This window comes from Narcine bancroftii, chromosome 9, assembly GCF_036971445.1.
Source record: "Narcine bancroftii isolate sNarBan1 chromosome 9, sNarBan1.hap1, whole genome shotgun sequence".
Classification (NCBI taxonomy): Eukaryota; Metazoa; Chordata; class Chondrichthyes; order Torpediniformes; family Narcinidae; genus Narcine; species Narcine bancroftii.
In genome coordinates, this window is record NC_091477.1 from 63,796,821 (window position 1) to 63,814,065 (window position 17,245).

Here is a 17,245-nt window from a genome sequence, read left to right on the forward strand (position 1 = left end):
ATGTTCAGATGCTTAGTGAAGTAGTGAACTGGATTCAACAGTGGCTGGATGGGAGAAGCCAGAGAATATTGGTGGATGGTTGCTTCTAATACTGGAGGCCTGTAACTAGTGGTGTGCCTCAGGTTTGGGTGCTGTGACCATTGATGCTGTTTAAAGTCAGGTCAAGTTTGTCATTCGTGCCATAAACTTTGCAGTGTACAGTGAAAAATGAGATAGCATTTCTCTGGGTCATGGAGTTGATTATTTACATGGATAAATTACCTTTTAAACAATTTTCATAAATAACAAATTGGGGTGGATGATATTTGTGCCCATGCACCATCATGTTGAAATAATGAGACCACACCTGAAGTTGTTAGCCAGCAAAGAGAGAAGTGTTTATTACAGTGTTATCAGGCTTGCTAGAGACACACATCATGTGACCTGACATCATGCCAACCTCATGTCGTAGCTACGTTGAGTAGGCCAGGGCTTCCCAGTAGACCTACGAGTGCTGCTAAGTCACTGTGCCTCGTGGCTGTAGTGGCGAGTTGCCAGTAGATAGGAGGCTTTTGTGTCTAGCTGTCACAAGACAAGAGCTGTTAGTGCTGGTTTTGCTAGTACCTCTTCCGGGTTGGCAGGAGGGAGAACAGATTGTGGGAGGGATGTGTGGAGCCCTTCATGATGTTTATGACTTTCCATAAACAATGGCTGTTATAAATGTCCATCATGGCAGGGAGATAGAACCCAATAATCCCCTCAGCAGTCTTTACCATCCGGTGCAGGGACTTGTACTGTGCGATGGTACAGTTCCCAAATCAGGCAGTGATGCAGTTACACAGGATGCTCTCAATGTATCCCCTGTAGAATGTGGTGAGGGTGGAGGGTGGAAGCTAGACTTTCCTCAACCTCCACAGGAAGTAAAAATGTTGTTGGGGCTCGGCCATCGATCTGGTGTTGGGGGGGGATCAGGAGAGATCTATATAAAGAAGGTTTTCAAAACTTGCAGGGGGATTTGGACCAGCTGGAAAAATGGCCTGAAAATGGCAAATTGATTTTAAAGCAGACAAGTGTGATGTGATGCGTTTTGGAATGACAATCACAATAAATATAGGACATACACAATAAATGGTCGGGCACTGAGAAATGCAGTAAGACAGAGGGATTTGGGAATACAGATACATAATTTCCTGAAAGTGGCGTAGCATGAAGATAGAGCTTTTGGCATATTGGCCTTCATAAATCAAAGAATTGAGTATAGATATTATTGGTAAAGTTGTGTAAGACATGATGAGGCTAAATTTGGAGCATTGTGTGCAGTTTTGGTCACCTAACTACAGGAAGCTATCAATAAAATGGAAAGAGTGCAGAGAAGATTTACAAGGATGTTGCCTGGATTTCAGGTACTGAGTATACGTTCTTCCCAGGTCTGCATGAGTTTTCTCTGAGGGCTCCGATTTTCTCCCTCCATTCAAAATGTACCAGGGGGTATAGGTTAATGGGGTGTAAATTGTTACTGTGTTGAGGCGTCTGATGGTAGCAGCTGTTCCTGAACCTGGTGGTGTGAGTCTTGTGGCACCTGCACCTCTTTCCTGATGATAGCAGCAAGAACAGACCATGTTCTGGGTGGTGTGGCTCAACATGTAGCCAACCACTCTGATCTTAGAGATGACCAATTTTTCCTCTTTCTATCCTTTTGCTCTTAATATACTTGTAGAAGACCTTAAGATTTTCCTTTACCTTGTCTGTCAAAGCAACCTCATGCCTTCTAGTTGCCATCTTGATTTCTCTCCAGTTTTTTTCTGCATTTTTTATATTCTTCAAGTACCTCATTTGCTCCTTGTGCCTATACCTGCTCTACACCTGTATCTTCTTCTGAACTAGATCCCTAATATCCCCAATAGGTGTAGCAGTTAACGCAACACCTTTATAGTGTCAGCGATCAGGACCAGGGTTTGAATCCTGCGCTGTTTGTAAGGAGTTCGTACATTCTCCGAGTCTGCGTGGGTCTTCCCCGGGGGCTCCGGTTTCCTCCCATTGTTCAAAAAAACAACGTACCGGGGAGTGTAGATTAATCGGGTGCAATTGGGCAACACGGGCTGTATGTCTAAAGTTTTTTTTTAAATAAATTTAAAAATCAATCATAAACCAAGGTCCCTATGCCTCTTAACTTTGCCTTTGATCCTGAAAGGAAGGTACAAACTCATTTCAGGGGGTTCTCTCAAAAATGTCACCTTTGAAGGCCTTCCACTTACTGAGCCCATCCTCATTGGAAAACAGCCTATCCTAATCCACACTTTCTGGATCCTTTCACATTTCATCAGAGCCCCATGAAAATTGTGTCAGCAACTTAATGCTCCTTCTTAGCTGGTGAGGAGTGTTTATACCCTGAGTTCTGCTGCTGCCACCTTTACATATATCGACAACTTGCACTGACTGAAGAGGCTTGAACTCAGACTTTGCAGTGACAATTGACTCTTCCCAAATGAACCCCAACTGTATGCGCAGCGAATGTTGCGAATTCGTTCATGTTAATAGAAGGGGACCCTGTAAAAGTCGGGGAGCCCAGTGGAGAATTGATACTAATGATGCACCCACATTTGGCACGATGCAGGGTCAATCTGGGCGCTGCAAGATCTCACAAATATTATGAAATAACCGCAATCTATCCTGCTTCAGAAATCTTGGTCAGGACACTTATAGGAGCTCCCCTGTCCGTTGTAAAAATGTGATGTGATTTTTGCATTCTGAAAAATCAGAGTTCTGACAATTCAACCTTCACTCAGTACTACACTGGAATATTAGCCTGGATTTTGATCAGCTGGTGTAGAGCTAGAAGTATGGAGAGGTGAGACACTGCGCACCTCTGAAGGATTCAACCCCTTGGTCCTAATGCCGGCAGCTCCATAAACAGGTCGTCTGTTAAAGGAGCCTACATCAGTTGTAAGTAAAATCCTGCAACGGCAGCCCCAAGGTGGTGGTCCCTGTGCTTGGCAGTGGCTACGAGAGGTTACAGACACTGGGAAGACACTGGGCAAGGCAGCAGAAACGGGAAGAACACTCCCGATTGAGAAGGAGAAGCAGAAACGACCCCACTGGAAAAGTAACTGCAGCAGTGGACCTGCGAGGGGCTCTGCGGCTGAGGGACCCACACAGGCTGCAGACAACTTGTGGTCAGGGGACCCGCACAGGCTGCTGGAGACTGGCTCATGCTAACCAGGTATCAGAGCTGGGATTAAGAGAGGGTGCTGGGACCAAGAAGGGCTCAGGTGCCGAAGGCTTCCTGATCGAATTGAAGGTTTGGTTCTGAAGCTCACGTGGCCAATGAATCGAACTGGGGATGTGTGCGGCTGCTGATGCTGTGGGAGTGCTGGAGGTGAATCCATGGACACTCAGCGGCTGAGGGGACTTTCTTTTGCTTCTCCTTCTCATGGTGTAAGGGGTGCCGGGCGATATTAGTGATGACTCTTTGTCGGCCTTATAGCAGGCAGAAGGAAGGTGATTTCATGTAATATTGGATGTTCTGTACTATTACATAACAATAAAGGAACTTGAATTTTGTGTTCAGATCTTTGATTTTTGTTCAAACTTATTTACTTCTAAGATCTGTATATTTATACACCAGACAATGCTGTCATTGACCTGGAATATGATTCAAGAGCAATCTGTTCAAAAGAACATCTCAAACCACCCCCAATTTTTCAGTGACTGAGCCACAGTGTACCAGAATGGGCTTCAGTCTCTTTTCCGGCCCTGTTTATAGCATCTAATCTTTCATGATGTGTGACAGAAAGAGTCAAATGTATTTAAGTAAGATTTCAATCAGCATACCATTTAGCGCAGTGATTTAATCAGACTGCCATATAGCGCTTCTCCACATTCCATCACTATTAGATAGATTTTCATAGATAACACAAGATAACTTTCCTTATGACTGAGCAGCATTGTCTAAAATGTGAAAACATGACAGGAATGTAACCTTTGCAACATGGACTTCTCTCCACAAGTTTTGGGATGCTTCTGTCTGTCTCCCTGGCTAAAAACCCAACACATCGTTGGGTCTCTGCCATTTTTGGGAGGGTGATACGGTGAGAGACTAGTTGAATCTCTGGGAAATTCAGTAGTTTCAAACAGCTAGTACTGTGTGTGTTTGCTTCAAACTGTCTGCTGGGAAAGAATGCATACCCATTTTTCACCGGCTGATTTTATATTCCACTTAATCAACAAAGGATAAAATTAGATGGAGCAAGACGAGTCTTCTGTCAAGAACCCCACACATTTGTGCTGTTAGAATTTGTCAGCCATCTGCCTCTTCTAATCCCTTCATTAGTGCATGAACACCCCTTGTGTCCTGCACTGTTATTGCAGTGGACACTGACACATACTTGGCCATACTGAGTCGGAGAGAGCGGCTTGTTCCCATTCACCTGCTGTCTATTGTATCTGCGCCGATGTATCAGAAAAATGCAGCAGAATTTGATATATTCCATTCTACTCTGAATATTTTTATCTATACCAAGCAAAATAACACTGGATAAAAGTACATTTTTATTTTATTTGGAGCTTTGAAGGATTATCTGAAATCTACACCCTCTCTTTCTTTGGCTTGGCTTCGCGGACGAAGATTTATGGAGGGGGTAAAAGTCCACGTCAGCTGCAGGCTCGTTTGTGGCGGACAAGTCCGATGCGGGACAGGCAGACACGATTGCAGCGGCTGCAGGGGAAAATTGGTTGGTTGGGGTTGGGTGTTGGGTTTTTCCTCCTTTGCCTTTTGTCAGTGAGGTGGGCTCTGCGGTCTTCTTCAAACGAGGTTGCTGCCCGCCAAACTGTGAGGCGCCAAGATGCACGGTTTGAGGCGATATCAGCCCACTGGCGGTGGTCAATGTGGCAGGCACCAAGAGATTTCTTTAGGCAGTCCTTGTACCTTTTCTTTGGTGCACCTCTGTCACGGTGGCCAGTGGAGAGCTCGCCATATAACACGATCTTGGGAAGGCGATGGTCCTCCATTCTGGAGACGTGACCCATCCAGCGCAGCTGGATCTTCAGCAGCGTGGACTCGATGCTGTCGACCTCTGCCATCTCGAGTACTTCGACGTTAGGGATGAAAGCGCTCCAATGGATGTTGAGGATGGAGCGGAGACAACGCTGGTGGAAGCGTTCTAGGAGCCGTAGGTGATGCCGGTAGAGGACCCATGATTCGGAGCCGAACAGGAGTGTGGGTATGACAACGGCACTGTATACGCTTATCTTTGTGAGGTTTTTCAGTTGGTTGTTTTTCCAGACTCTTTTGTGTAGTCTTCCAAAGGCGCTATTTGCCTTGGCGAGTCTGTTGTCTATCTCATTGTCGATCCTTGCATCTGATGAAATGGTGCAGCAAGCAAACTTCCTTTATCCACTACCACTCATAATACTGGTCCATGACATTCAGACAATTCTCCTCCATTCCATTATAGAAACATAGAAACATAGAAGATAGGAGCAGGAGTAGGTCATTCGACCCTTCGAGCCTGCTCCGCCATTCAACGAGATCATGGCTGATCTTAAAGTTTAGTACCCCGTCCCCGCCTTCTCTCCGTAACCTTTAATACCCTTATACTGAAGAAATATATCTAATTCCCTCTTAAATATATTTAATGAACCTGCCTCTACTGCCCTCTGTGGTAATGAATTCCACAGATTCACCACCCGCTGGGTAAAGAAATTCCTCCTCATCTCGGTCCTAAATGGTTTGCCTATTATCCTCAAACCATGGCCCCGGGTTCTGGATTTTCCCATCATTGGAAACATCCCATCTGCATCCATTCTGTCCAGTCCTGCCAGAATTTTATATGTCTCTATGAGATCCCCTCTCAATTTTCTAAACTCCAGCGAGTACAATCCCAATTTGCTCAATCTTTCCTCATAAGTCATTCCTGCCATTCCAGGTATCAGCCTGGTGAATCGCTTCTGCACTCCCTCCATTGCAAGAACATCCTTCCTCAGATAAGGTGACCAAAACTCCACACAATACTTCATGTGGGGACTCACCAAGGCTCTGTACAGCTGCAATAAGGTATCCTTGTTCCTATACTCAAACCCTCTTGATATGAAGGCCAACATACCATTTGCCCTTTTAACTGCCTGCTGTACCTGCATGCTCGCCTTCAGAGACTGGTGTAAAAGTACCCCTAGGTCTCTCTGCATCTCTTAATCAGTTGCCATTCAAATAGTAATCTGCCCTCCGGTTTGTATTACCAAAGTGGATTACCTCACATTTATCCACATTGTAGTGCATTTGCCATGTATCTGCCCAGTCCCTCAATTTATCCAAATCACACTGGAGCTTCCTGACCCCCTCTTCCGTGCACACAACCCCTCCTAGCTTAGTGTCATCTGCAAATTTGGAGATATTACATCCAATCCCCTCATCCAGATCATTAATGTAAATTGTGAACAGCTGGGATCCCAGTACAGACCCCTGTGGCACCCCACTGGTCACCGCCTGCCACTCAGAAAACGAGCCATTTATCCCAACTCTCTGTCTTCTACCTGCCAGCCAGTTCCCAATCCACATCAATACTTTTCCCCCAATCCCATGAACCTTGATTTTGGAAGCCAGTCGTTTATGTGGGACCTTATCGAAGGGCTTTTAGAAGTCCAGGTACACCACATCCACAGGCTCTCCCCCATCTATTTTACCTGTCACCATCTCAAAGAATTCCAATAGATTTGTCAAGCACAATTTACCTTTTGTAAATCCATGTTGACTCTGTCCGATCCCTTCTCTGCTAGTCATATGCTCCGCTATTACATCCTTAATAATGGATTCCATCATTTTGCCCACTACTGATGTAAGGCTCACCGGCCTATAATTCCCTGCTTTTTCTCTACCCCCCTTTTTAAATAGTGGGGTAACATTAGCTACCTTCCAATCCATGGGTACTGATCCTGAATCTATCGAGTTCTGGAAAATAATTCTTAAACCATCTGCTATCTGAATGGCCACTTCCTTAAGTACCCTAGGATGTAGATTATCAGGCCCTTGGGATTTATCTGCCTTCAATCCCATCAATTTCCCCAAGACCATGTCCTTAGAGATACTGATTTCTTTCAGTTCCTCCCTTGCATTAGTCTCTATGTTTCCCAACATCATTGGGAGGTTATTTGTATCCTCTCTTGTGAAAACAGAACTAAAGTAAGAATTTAATTCCCCATTATTCCCCATTATATATTCCCCTGATTCCGACTGCAAGGGACCTACTCTGGATTTCACCAATCTTTTCCTCTTGACATATTTATAAAAGCTTTTTCAGTCGGTTTTTATATTTGCCGCAAGATTACTTTCGTAATTTATTTTTGCTCTCTTGATTAATCCCTTTGTCCTCCTTTGGTGCATTTTGAACTGCTCCCAGCCTTCAGTTGTGGTACTTTTTTTGGCCAATTGATATGCTCTCTCTTTGGACCTAATGCTGTCTCTAATTTCCCTTGTTATCCACGGTTGAGTCACCTTTTTTGGTTTATTTTTATGCCAAACCGGTATAAACGATTTTTGCAATTTCTCCATTAGATCTGTGAATGCTTTCCATTGTCTATCCACAGTCAACTCTCCCATAAACACCACCCAATCAATCTTACTCAACTCCCATCTCATACCATCATAATTCCCTTTATTTAAATTCAGGACCTTAGTCTCGGTTTTAATTTCATCACTCTCCATGTCGAGTGAGAATTCGATCATATTGTGATCGCTCCTACCCAAAAGGCTTCGTACAACAAGATTGTTGATTAGCCTGTTATCATTGTATAATACCCAATCTAAAATGGCCTGGTCCTGAGTTGGTTCCTCGACATATTGGTCTAGATAACCATCCCGTAAACATTCAAGGAATTATTTTTACTAATTTGACTAGTCCAATCTATATGCAAATTAAAGTCTCCCATGATGACAGCTGTTCCCTTATTGCACGCTTTTCTAATTTCTCTTTTAATGCCTTCCCTCACCTCTACACTACTATTTGGAGGCCTATATACCACCCCTACTAACGTTTTCCATCCTTTGCTATTCCTCAGTTCTACCCATATAGATTCCGTATCTTCCGAGTTGATAACCTTTCTGTCAATCGTGTTGGTCCCTTCTCTCACCATCAATACTACCCCACCCCCTTTTCTTTCTTGCCGATACCTCCTAAATATCGTATACCCCGGGATGTTAAGTTCCCAGGCTTGCCCACCCTGCAGCCATGTTTCTGTAATCCCAATCAAATCATATTTGTTTATCTCAATTTCCACAGCTAATTCATCTACCTTGTTCCGAATGCTTCTTGCATTAAGATATAAAGCCTTCAGATTTGGTTTTTTCACCCTCCTTGCTCTTTCTGATTTTTTACTTTCGCTGCCTAACCTAACTTTTCCTGTTTTATCTTTTCTGTCCTTTGCCCTATCATACAGGTTACCACCCCCCTGCCAAATTAGTTTAAACCGCACCCGACGGCTGTACCAAACCTAGCTGCCAATATATTGACCCCTTTTGGGTTTAGGTGTAACCCGTCCTTCTTGTAGAGGTCATGCCTTCCCCAAAGGAGATCCCAATGATCCAAGAAGCCAAAACCCTGTCCTTTACACCAGCCCCTCAGCCACAAGGATTCCAAGGATCCCACCTGCATTTTATGGATCAGGTTTGCCTCCCTTAGAGTTGTACACATGAAGTTCCGGTCTCTTCCTTTACCATTTAGTTTATGTTATCTCTCAAACTACCCTCACAACATGAGTCCTTTGGCACTGGAGGTTACAAAAAAGGTTGATGAAGGGAAAGCTGTGGATGTTGTCTATTTAGACTTTAGTAAAGCTTTTGACAAAGTTCCCCACAGGAGGTTAGGAAAAAAGGTGGAGGCATTAGGTATAAATAAGGAGGTAGTGAAATGGATTCAGCAATGGTTGGATGGGAGGTGTCAGAGAGTTGTGGTAGAAAATTGTTTGTCCAATTGGAGGCTGGTGACTAGTGGAGTGCCTCAGGGATCGGTCCTGGGTCCACTATTGTTTGTTATATATATTAATGATCTGGAAGTAGGGGTGGAGAATTGGATAAGCAAGTTTGCAGATGATACAAAGATTGGTGGTGTTGTGGACAGTGAGGAAGATTACCGTAGATTAAAAGGAAGGCTGGAGGTGTGGGCTGAGAAATGGCTGATGGAATTTAATACAGATAAGTGTAAGGTGTTACATTTTGGAAAGGCAAATCTAAATAGGTTATAGGCATAAATGGTAGGTTATTGAGATGTGCAGAGCAACAAAGGGATTTAGGAGTTATGGTAAATAGTACCCTCAAGGCTGATACTCAGGTAGATGGTGTGGTGAAGAAGGCATTTGGAATGTTGGTCTTCATAAATCGGAGTATTGAATTCAAGAGTAGGGAGGTTATGATGAAATTGTACAAGGCATTGGTGAGGCCAAATTTGGAGTACTGTGTACAGTTTTGGTCACCAAATTATAGGAAAGATATAAACAAAATAGAGAGAGTGCAGAGAAGGTTCACGAGAATGTTGACAGGATTTCAAGGTCGCATCCCTGTAAACAGGGAAAGGTTGTGCAGACTAGGGCTTTTTTCTCTGGAGTATAGAAGATTGAGGGGGGACTTGATAGAGGAGGTAGTGATTTTAAAAAGGACAGACAGAGTAAATGTGGATAGGCTTTTTCAATTAAGAGTGGGGAAAATTCAAACTAGAGATCATGGTTTAAGATTGAAGGGGGAAAATTATAAAGGGAACATGAGGGGAAATTTCTTTATGCAAAGGGTGGTAGGGATGTGGAATGAGCTTCCGGCAGATGTGGTTGAGGCGGGATCATTGGTTACATTTAAGGATAGACTGGATAGTTACATGGAGAGGAGAGGACTAGAGGGGTATGGACCGGGTGCTGGTCAGTGGGACTAGGAGGGTGGGGATTTGTTACAGCATGGACTAGTAGGGCCGAACTGGCCTTTTCTGTGCTGTAAATGGTTATATGGCTATATGGTTATATGGTTATATGGTTATATAATTCTGTAATATTCCTTCCTCAGTGCAGGAATTACCTAAACTCCATGAATGGTCATAATGTTCCCTTCAAGTTTCTTTGGGATGTTCCTTGTTGCAGCTCAGCCTGGCAGTGAATCATGTGTCTGAGACTTTCAGAATCTTCAACACATGCCTCCACTGCAGTCCTTGATGCCCACAACAAGAAAGGTTGCAAAAATATTCACCAGGCTGTCATCAGAACTGGAAGTCTGGAGCAGTACGGAGAGGCCATGAACTTTTCCCCTGAAGTGTAGGAGGCTGAGGGGGTGACAGATACAATCATGAGAGAGAATCATTTACAAGTAGAGTTGCTGGGTGGGAAAAGCTGCCAGTGGAGGTAGCACAAGTGGGTATCACTAAAGCATTTAAAAGATATTTGAGAATGAGCATCAATAGGAAAGGTTTACAGGGATGCGGGTAAATGGGACTTGGTTACATGGGCATCTTGGTCAGCATGGATGGGTTGGGTTGAAGAGGTTGTTTCCCTGTCCAGTTCAATAATCACCACTCTCTTCGCTCCACAGGCCATGCAGTACATCTCCATCTTTGCCGACAACAGATCTGGTTCCACCATTACCATTCAAAGTGGCTCAGATTTCACAGGGATCTTGCTCGGCATGTAGACACAGCTGGTGAATCACCGCCTCCTCCATCACGCAGTCTCAGAACCCTCAAACCATGCTCCAGGTCACTACTGCCAAGGAATTGCTCGTATGGTGCCAAGGGGTAAAAGTGATGAGTGGAGGCAGAGCAGTGTCCGCAACTGGCATTGTTGCCCAGGCCCTCTGAGGTGCCACAGCAAACCTTTCTATCTATGTATTGTAATTACATTATTTTCCCTCAGTGTCCAATCTGTCAGCAACATGACTCCAGTGGTTTTCAAAGCTCTTGTCAGGATGTAGTTTACATACTAAAATAGGCTAGCAGTGTGTTTGTCTTTAAAATATAGGGCTGCATCTTTGAAAAGAATGGGTGCAATAACATCTTTCTCAAAAGTGTAGCAAAAGGCCATTTCAGATAGGCAAAAACTTTCGGGTCATAATGGCAGAAAAAATCTGCCAAAACGCATAAAGGCCTATCTTTCTGAATGTGCAGAGTTGGTCACCAAGCCTCAAATTCCAACCCCTCTCCGAGAGGGATAACCTCATCAGCACAGCCCTCCACCAATCAATCTAAATGTACAGCCGCGCTAAGCAACTGTTTAGGAGCAGGCTGATTATGCCGTTAGCCCACAACCCATCTCCCCACTCACCCCTCTTCCTCCAAGTTAGGGGCGGTGGGGAGCCCTTGGGGCATTAGGGGCAGCAAGGGTCGGCAGGAACCTTTGGGGCACCGGGGAGCAGCGGGACAGTGGGAGCTGTTGGGGGAGGGGGGGAATTGGCGGGGCAGTGGGGACCATCAGGGCAGCAGGGAATGGTGGGGCAGCAGGAGCAGTCAGGGCAGGGGGACCATCAGGAGGTGGCTGGTGCAGGCTGGGACAGCCACATTGAGCCACTTTGGCCTTCAGAGCCATTCTCTGCAGCTCAAAATGCGGCAGAGCAATGGCCATCTTCCCTACCCATAATTCCCCATGTAGCTGGAACTGTTCTGGGAACCATAGAGCGGTTTCAGCTGTGTGGGGAATTATGGGTAAAGAAGACGGCCATTGCTCTGCTGTGTATTGATGATGGGTGGCACTATGGCACCAGTCGACCCACCTCCACGGGGATCCGGAGGGCACTTCAATGCGCCTCTCCTTTGAAAGGGACACTGGAGCAGCCTTTTTTGGCTGCAGTCCGAAATGGTAAGTAAAAAATTTTCGATCCGCCCCATAGCCAGCCTCCAGGCGGAGGCCCGATCTGAAATGGCCTAAAGTGGGACATTCACCCAAGGTCATTGGAAACTGCAATGCCCCACATTCATCATTTCCAATACGCTAAATTTATCTTCCCATGTTAATGTTCAGAGATTCACCTCACTCTTTCAAGTATTTCAGTTCCTAGTTTTACAGTCTCCTCTTCCTTCTCTCCGAGGATGCCTGCCTGATTACTGGAATCAAGTGGCTGATGGCAGTATTCCTATAATCCCTTATCCAGGTGGCTAGAATATTCATTGGATGGGAGTATTAGAGCTTCATCAAATGCGGTGTACATACAATGTCCACACACACTGGCACAGAGAACCATATAACCATATAACCACTTACAGCACAGAACAGGCCAGTTCGGCCCTACTAGTCCATGCCGTAGCAAATCCTCACCCTCCTAGTCCCACTGACCAGCACCCGGTCCATACCCCTCTAGTCCTATCCTATCCATGTAACGATCCAGTCTTTCCTTAAATGTAACCAATGATCCTGCCTCGACCACGTCTGCCGGAAGCTCATTCCACATCCCCACCACCCTCTGCGTAAAGAAATTTCCCTTCATGTTCCCCTTATAATTTTCCCCCTTCAATCTTAAACCTTGTCCTCTAGTTTGAATCTCCCCCTTTCTTAATTGAAAAAGCCTATCCACATTTACTCTGTCTGTCCCTTTTAAAATCTTAAACACCTCTATCAAGTCCCCTCTCAATCTTCTATGCTCCAGAGGAAAAAGCCCTAGTCTGCACAACCTTTCCCTGTTTACAGGGATGCGACCTTGAAATCCTGTCAACATTCTCGTGAACCTTCTCTGCACTCTCTCTATTTTGTTTATATCTTTCCTATAATTTGGTGACCAAAACTGTACACAGTACTCCAAATTTGGCCTCACCAATTTCATCATAACCTCTCTACTCTTGAATTCAATACTCCGATTTATGAAGACCAACATTCCAAAATGCCTTCTTCACCACACCATCTACCTGAATATCAGCCTTGAGGGTACTATTTACCATAACTCCTAAATCCCTTTGTTGCTCTGCACTCCTCAATTGTCTACCATTCAATGGGCTTGATTCTCATCTCAGGTGCCGTCCTGTGTAATGGTGCACATTATTTCTATATTCAGATGTGCCAAATCCCAAAGACGGGCTTGAAAATATTTACTGTAAATTATCCCTGGTTTAAGTTTCTGATGGAAAATAGGGGAGTAGTCAGAAATTTATGTGCACGTGTGCTGGAACAGCTTACCGGGAAATAGGAAGGAATAACATTGTTATTGTGACTATTCTGAGAGGCCTTGTCCTGCGTCATAAGAAATAGATAAATTTAATCATCTGTGACCAACATGAATGATATCTTCTCTCACTGCTTCAAGGTTCTGAGGATACTTGTTACATTCCATTTCTGACCTTAGATTAGTAGTAGTGGAGAAAGAATGGAAGAAAAAATAAAAGATAGAAGATTGGAATCGCATGTAAGATCATTAGACGTAAGAGCAGAAATAGGCTCTTCAGCCCATCAAGTCTGCCCCACCATTTAATTGAGCTGATCCATTTCCCCACTCAGCCCCACTGCCCAGCCTTCTCCCCATAACCTTTGATGCCCTGGCTAATCAAGAACCTATCAATCTCTGTCTTAAATACACCCAATAACCTGGCCTCCACAACCACCTGAGGCGACAAATTCCATAGATTCACCAAACTCTTGCTGAAGAAATTCCTACACATTTCTGTTCTCAGTGGACGCCCTTCAATCCTGAAGTTGTGCCCTCTTGTCCTCGACTCTCCCTCCGTGGAAAAGAACCTTTCTATATCTACTCTGTCCACACATTTCAACATTCAAAATGTTACAATGAGATCCCCCTCATTTTCTTAAATTCCAATGGACACAGGGAAAGAGCTATCATCCCAGAATCATCCTGGTGAACCACCTCTGAACCTTCTCCAATGTCAGCACATCCTTTCTTAAATGAAGAGCCCAAAACTGGTCACACTCCTCTGAGTGAGGTCCCACCAGGGCCTTATAAACCCTCAGCATCACATCCCTGCTCTTCTACTCTATTCCACTTGAAATGAATGCCAGCATCACATTTCCCTTCTTCATCACTGACTCAACCTGCAAGTTTATCTTCAGGCCGTACTGCATGAGGACTCCCAGGTCCCTTTGTATCTGGGTATTTTCAATTTTCTCCCCGTTCAAAAAATAGTCCACTTTTTTTTAACCAAAATGCATGATCATACATTTTCTGACATTATATTTTGTTTGCCACTTCTCTCCCCATTCTCCTAATCTGTTTAAATCCTTCTGCAGACTCCCTGTTTCCTCAACACGACCTGCTCCTCTACCAACCTCCGTATCATCTGCAAACTTGGCCACAAACCAAATCATTAATATACAACATAAAAAAGTGGCCCCAACACCAACCCCTGCCACTGGCAGCCAATCAGAAAATGATCCTTGTATTCCAACTCTGCTTCCTGCCAATCAACCAATGCTCTACCCACGCTAGGTTTCCTGTTAGACCATGAGCTTTTAACTTGGTACTTAGTCCCATTGTGGTTCCTGGTCAAAAGCCTTCTGAAAATACAAATACACGGCATCTGCTGCATCTCCCTTGTCCAGCCTACTCTCACTTCCATAGAATTCCAATTCTTGTCAAGCATGAATTTCCCTTAATGAAACCATGCTGGTTTTGGCCTATCCAGTCTTGTGTCTCCAAGTACCTGTAACCTCATCCTTTACAATTCACTGCAACATTTTCCCAATCACTGATGTGAAGTTAACAAGTCTATAATTTCCTTTCTGCTGCCTCCCTCCCTTTTTGAATAGTGGGGTGACATTTGCAATTATAGACCTCCGGGACCATGTCAGAATCTATTGATTCTGGAAAGATCATGACTAATGCCTCCACAATCTCTACCGTTATTTCTTTCAGGACCTGAGGGTGCAATCCATCTGGTCCAGGAGACTTATCCACCCTTAGACCATGTGAGTGACTTCATTCCTAAATGCCTGTACACCCAAGACAGGAGAGAGCATGGAGGAGTTTGATCATTCACTGCTTGTTGTGCACTTTAATTGAAAGCCACTATCAACATTATCACTCCTGTGTTTTGAAGCATGGTGTTTGTGATCTACAATGCACAGCTAAACGTGCTGACCTTTGCATTGTTTCAGATAATGTCCCTGGGGCTTATCTTTAGAGATTGGTTTAACATATCAGGGCATAGTCATGATGAGGTCTTGGTGAAGATGGGAAATAAGAGGTTACAGTGCTGGGGAGGGGTCAACATCAAGTCAGTAACATGGTCCTAAACTAAATCAAACTGCTGCCAGGGAACTCGACCATGCAGTACTTCAAAGGTTTGGTTGATACACTGATGTACAGATTTGGTTGCCGTGTTTGTTTACTTCTCTTAAAAGGTGCTATGAACACCAGTGATTCTGCAAACTAATTGGCTGACACTCACATCCTAGTTAAAACTGCTTCATTCTGTAGAGTTTACAAAGTTTTAATAAATATCATTATGAAAAGTAAAGCCTGTGTGACAACTCATGATTAAAAGTAAGAACTCTTGTCAGCTGGCACTTCAAACTAAATACTGCTTCTTAACCATGGAAATAACAGACAGTCTTGGAAGGAATGACAATTGCACAGGAACTTTGGAACTCTCAGCTGGGCCCTGGCTCCCCACTGGCCAGAGTACCCAACGACTTGGCCGCGGTCTCTCACCTCGGCCCCAGCTGCCTGCTCTTTGGAGTTCCCAACACCTCGGCCACGGCCCCGTCATCCACTCGTGGCAGCCCCTGATGATGCCTCAGCCACTAACTCTTGCCTCAGCCCCGGCTGCCTGCTCGTGGGAGTCCCGATGTCTGGGTGCAGACTCTCACTTTGGCCCTGGCCACCTACTCATGGGAGTGGGAATCAGAGTGTGAGGGCAGAGAATAGGATAAGAGGACAAAATCATGAAGCTATGTGCTCTGAGTTGGTGAGAAGGACAGGCAGGGACAAAGCATAAAGGTAGCCAGTTAGAGAGGTTGAAATGTGTCCATTTCAATGCTAGGTGTATCAGGAATAAAGGGGATGAACTCAGAGAGTGGATCAGTACGTGGAACTACGATGCGGCCATTACTGAAACTTGGCTGGAGGAAGAGCAGGATTGGCTGATGCAGGTCTAGGGTTTAGATGTTTTAAAAAGAATAGGATGAGAGGTAGAAGGGGGGACACCATTACTGGTCAGGGATAGTATCACAGCTATAGAAAGGCTGCAGAGGGAGTGACCACTGAGTCAATGTGGGTAGAAGTCAGAAACAGGAAGAGAGCTATCACTGTGCTGGGAGTGGTCTATAGGCCCCCAAATAGCCGTTGAGATGCTGAGGAGTAGATAAGCAGGCAGATTTTGGAATGGTGCGAGAAATACAGGGTTGTAGTTGCGGGTTATTTCAACTTCTCTAATATTGACTGGCACCTACTGACTGCAAAAAGGATAGATGGGGATGAATTTTTCAGGTGTGTACAAGAAGGATAGATGGGGATGAATTTTTCAGGTGTGTACAAGAAGGATTATGACACAGTATATAGACTGGCCGACTGGAGAGGCCAAAACTGACCTGGTTCTGGGGAATGAACCTGGTCAGGTGGCAGACCTCTCAGTGGGGGACATTTTGGTGAGAGTGACCACAACTCTCTTAGTTTTAACATAGCTATGGAAAAGAATACAAACATGCAAACTAGGAAAGTGCTTAACTGGGGAAGGGCTAATTATGAAGGGATGAGTCAGGAACTAGTTAGAATAAATTGGAATCAGACGTTTAAGGGTGAAAGCACAGAAGTCATGTGGAGGAAGTTTAGGGACCACTTGTGCAGGGTTCTAGATAGGTTTCTCCCACTGGGACAAGGAAATGGTGGGAAAAGGGGACCATGGCTGATGAAACAGGTCAGGCAACTAGTCAAGAGGAAGAAGGAAACTACATTAGATATAGGAAACAGGACACAGGAAGAGTTCATGAGAAATATATGGTTCCAGGAAGAAGCTTAAGGACTTAGGAGAGCTAAAAGTGGGGGGGGGGGGGGAGGGGGAACACGAGAAGGCCTTGCAATGTAGAATTATGGAGAACTCCAAGGTGTTCTATGCGTATGCGAAGAACAGAAGGATGACGAGGATGAAGGTGGGGCCGTTAAAGGATAAAGGAGGCAACATGTGCCTGGAGGTGGAGGAGGTTGGGGAGGTCCTAAATGAATATTTTGTGTCAGTATTCACAAGAGAAAAGGACCTTGATCACGTTGAGGACAATGTGGAGATTAAGGAAGAGAAAGTGTTGGATCTTCTAAAGAACATCAATTAATTAAGTCCCCAGGCTGCTGGAGAAAGTGAGAGAAGAGATAGCAGGG

General features: G+C 44.7%; 1 protein-coding gene across 5 annotated transcripts in view; it reads left to right on the plus strand.

The window, feature by feature from the left end:
- The window catches only part of LOC138743710 (erythroferrone-like), a 164,660-nt gene extending 149,281 nt beyond the window's left edge, over window positions 1-15,379 (plus strand). For 3 of the 5 annotated variants that reach the window (XM_069899336.1, XM_069899338.1, XM_069899337.1), the window contains one exon: window positions 10,535-11,342. In XM_069899336.1, coding sequence (XP_069755437.1) covers window positions 10,535-10,633 — 99 coding nt within the window. In that variant the 3' untranslated portion in view covers window positions 10,634-11,342. Of the gene's footprint in view, window positions 1-10,534; window positions 11,343-14,788 lie in introns of those variants that run through there. The other 2 variants (XR_011345028.1, XM_069899339.1) reach the window with 2 other exon arrangements.
- Window positions 15,380-17,245: the final 1,866 nt, after the last annotated feature.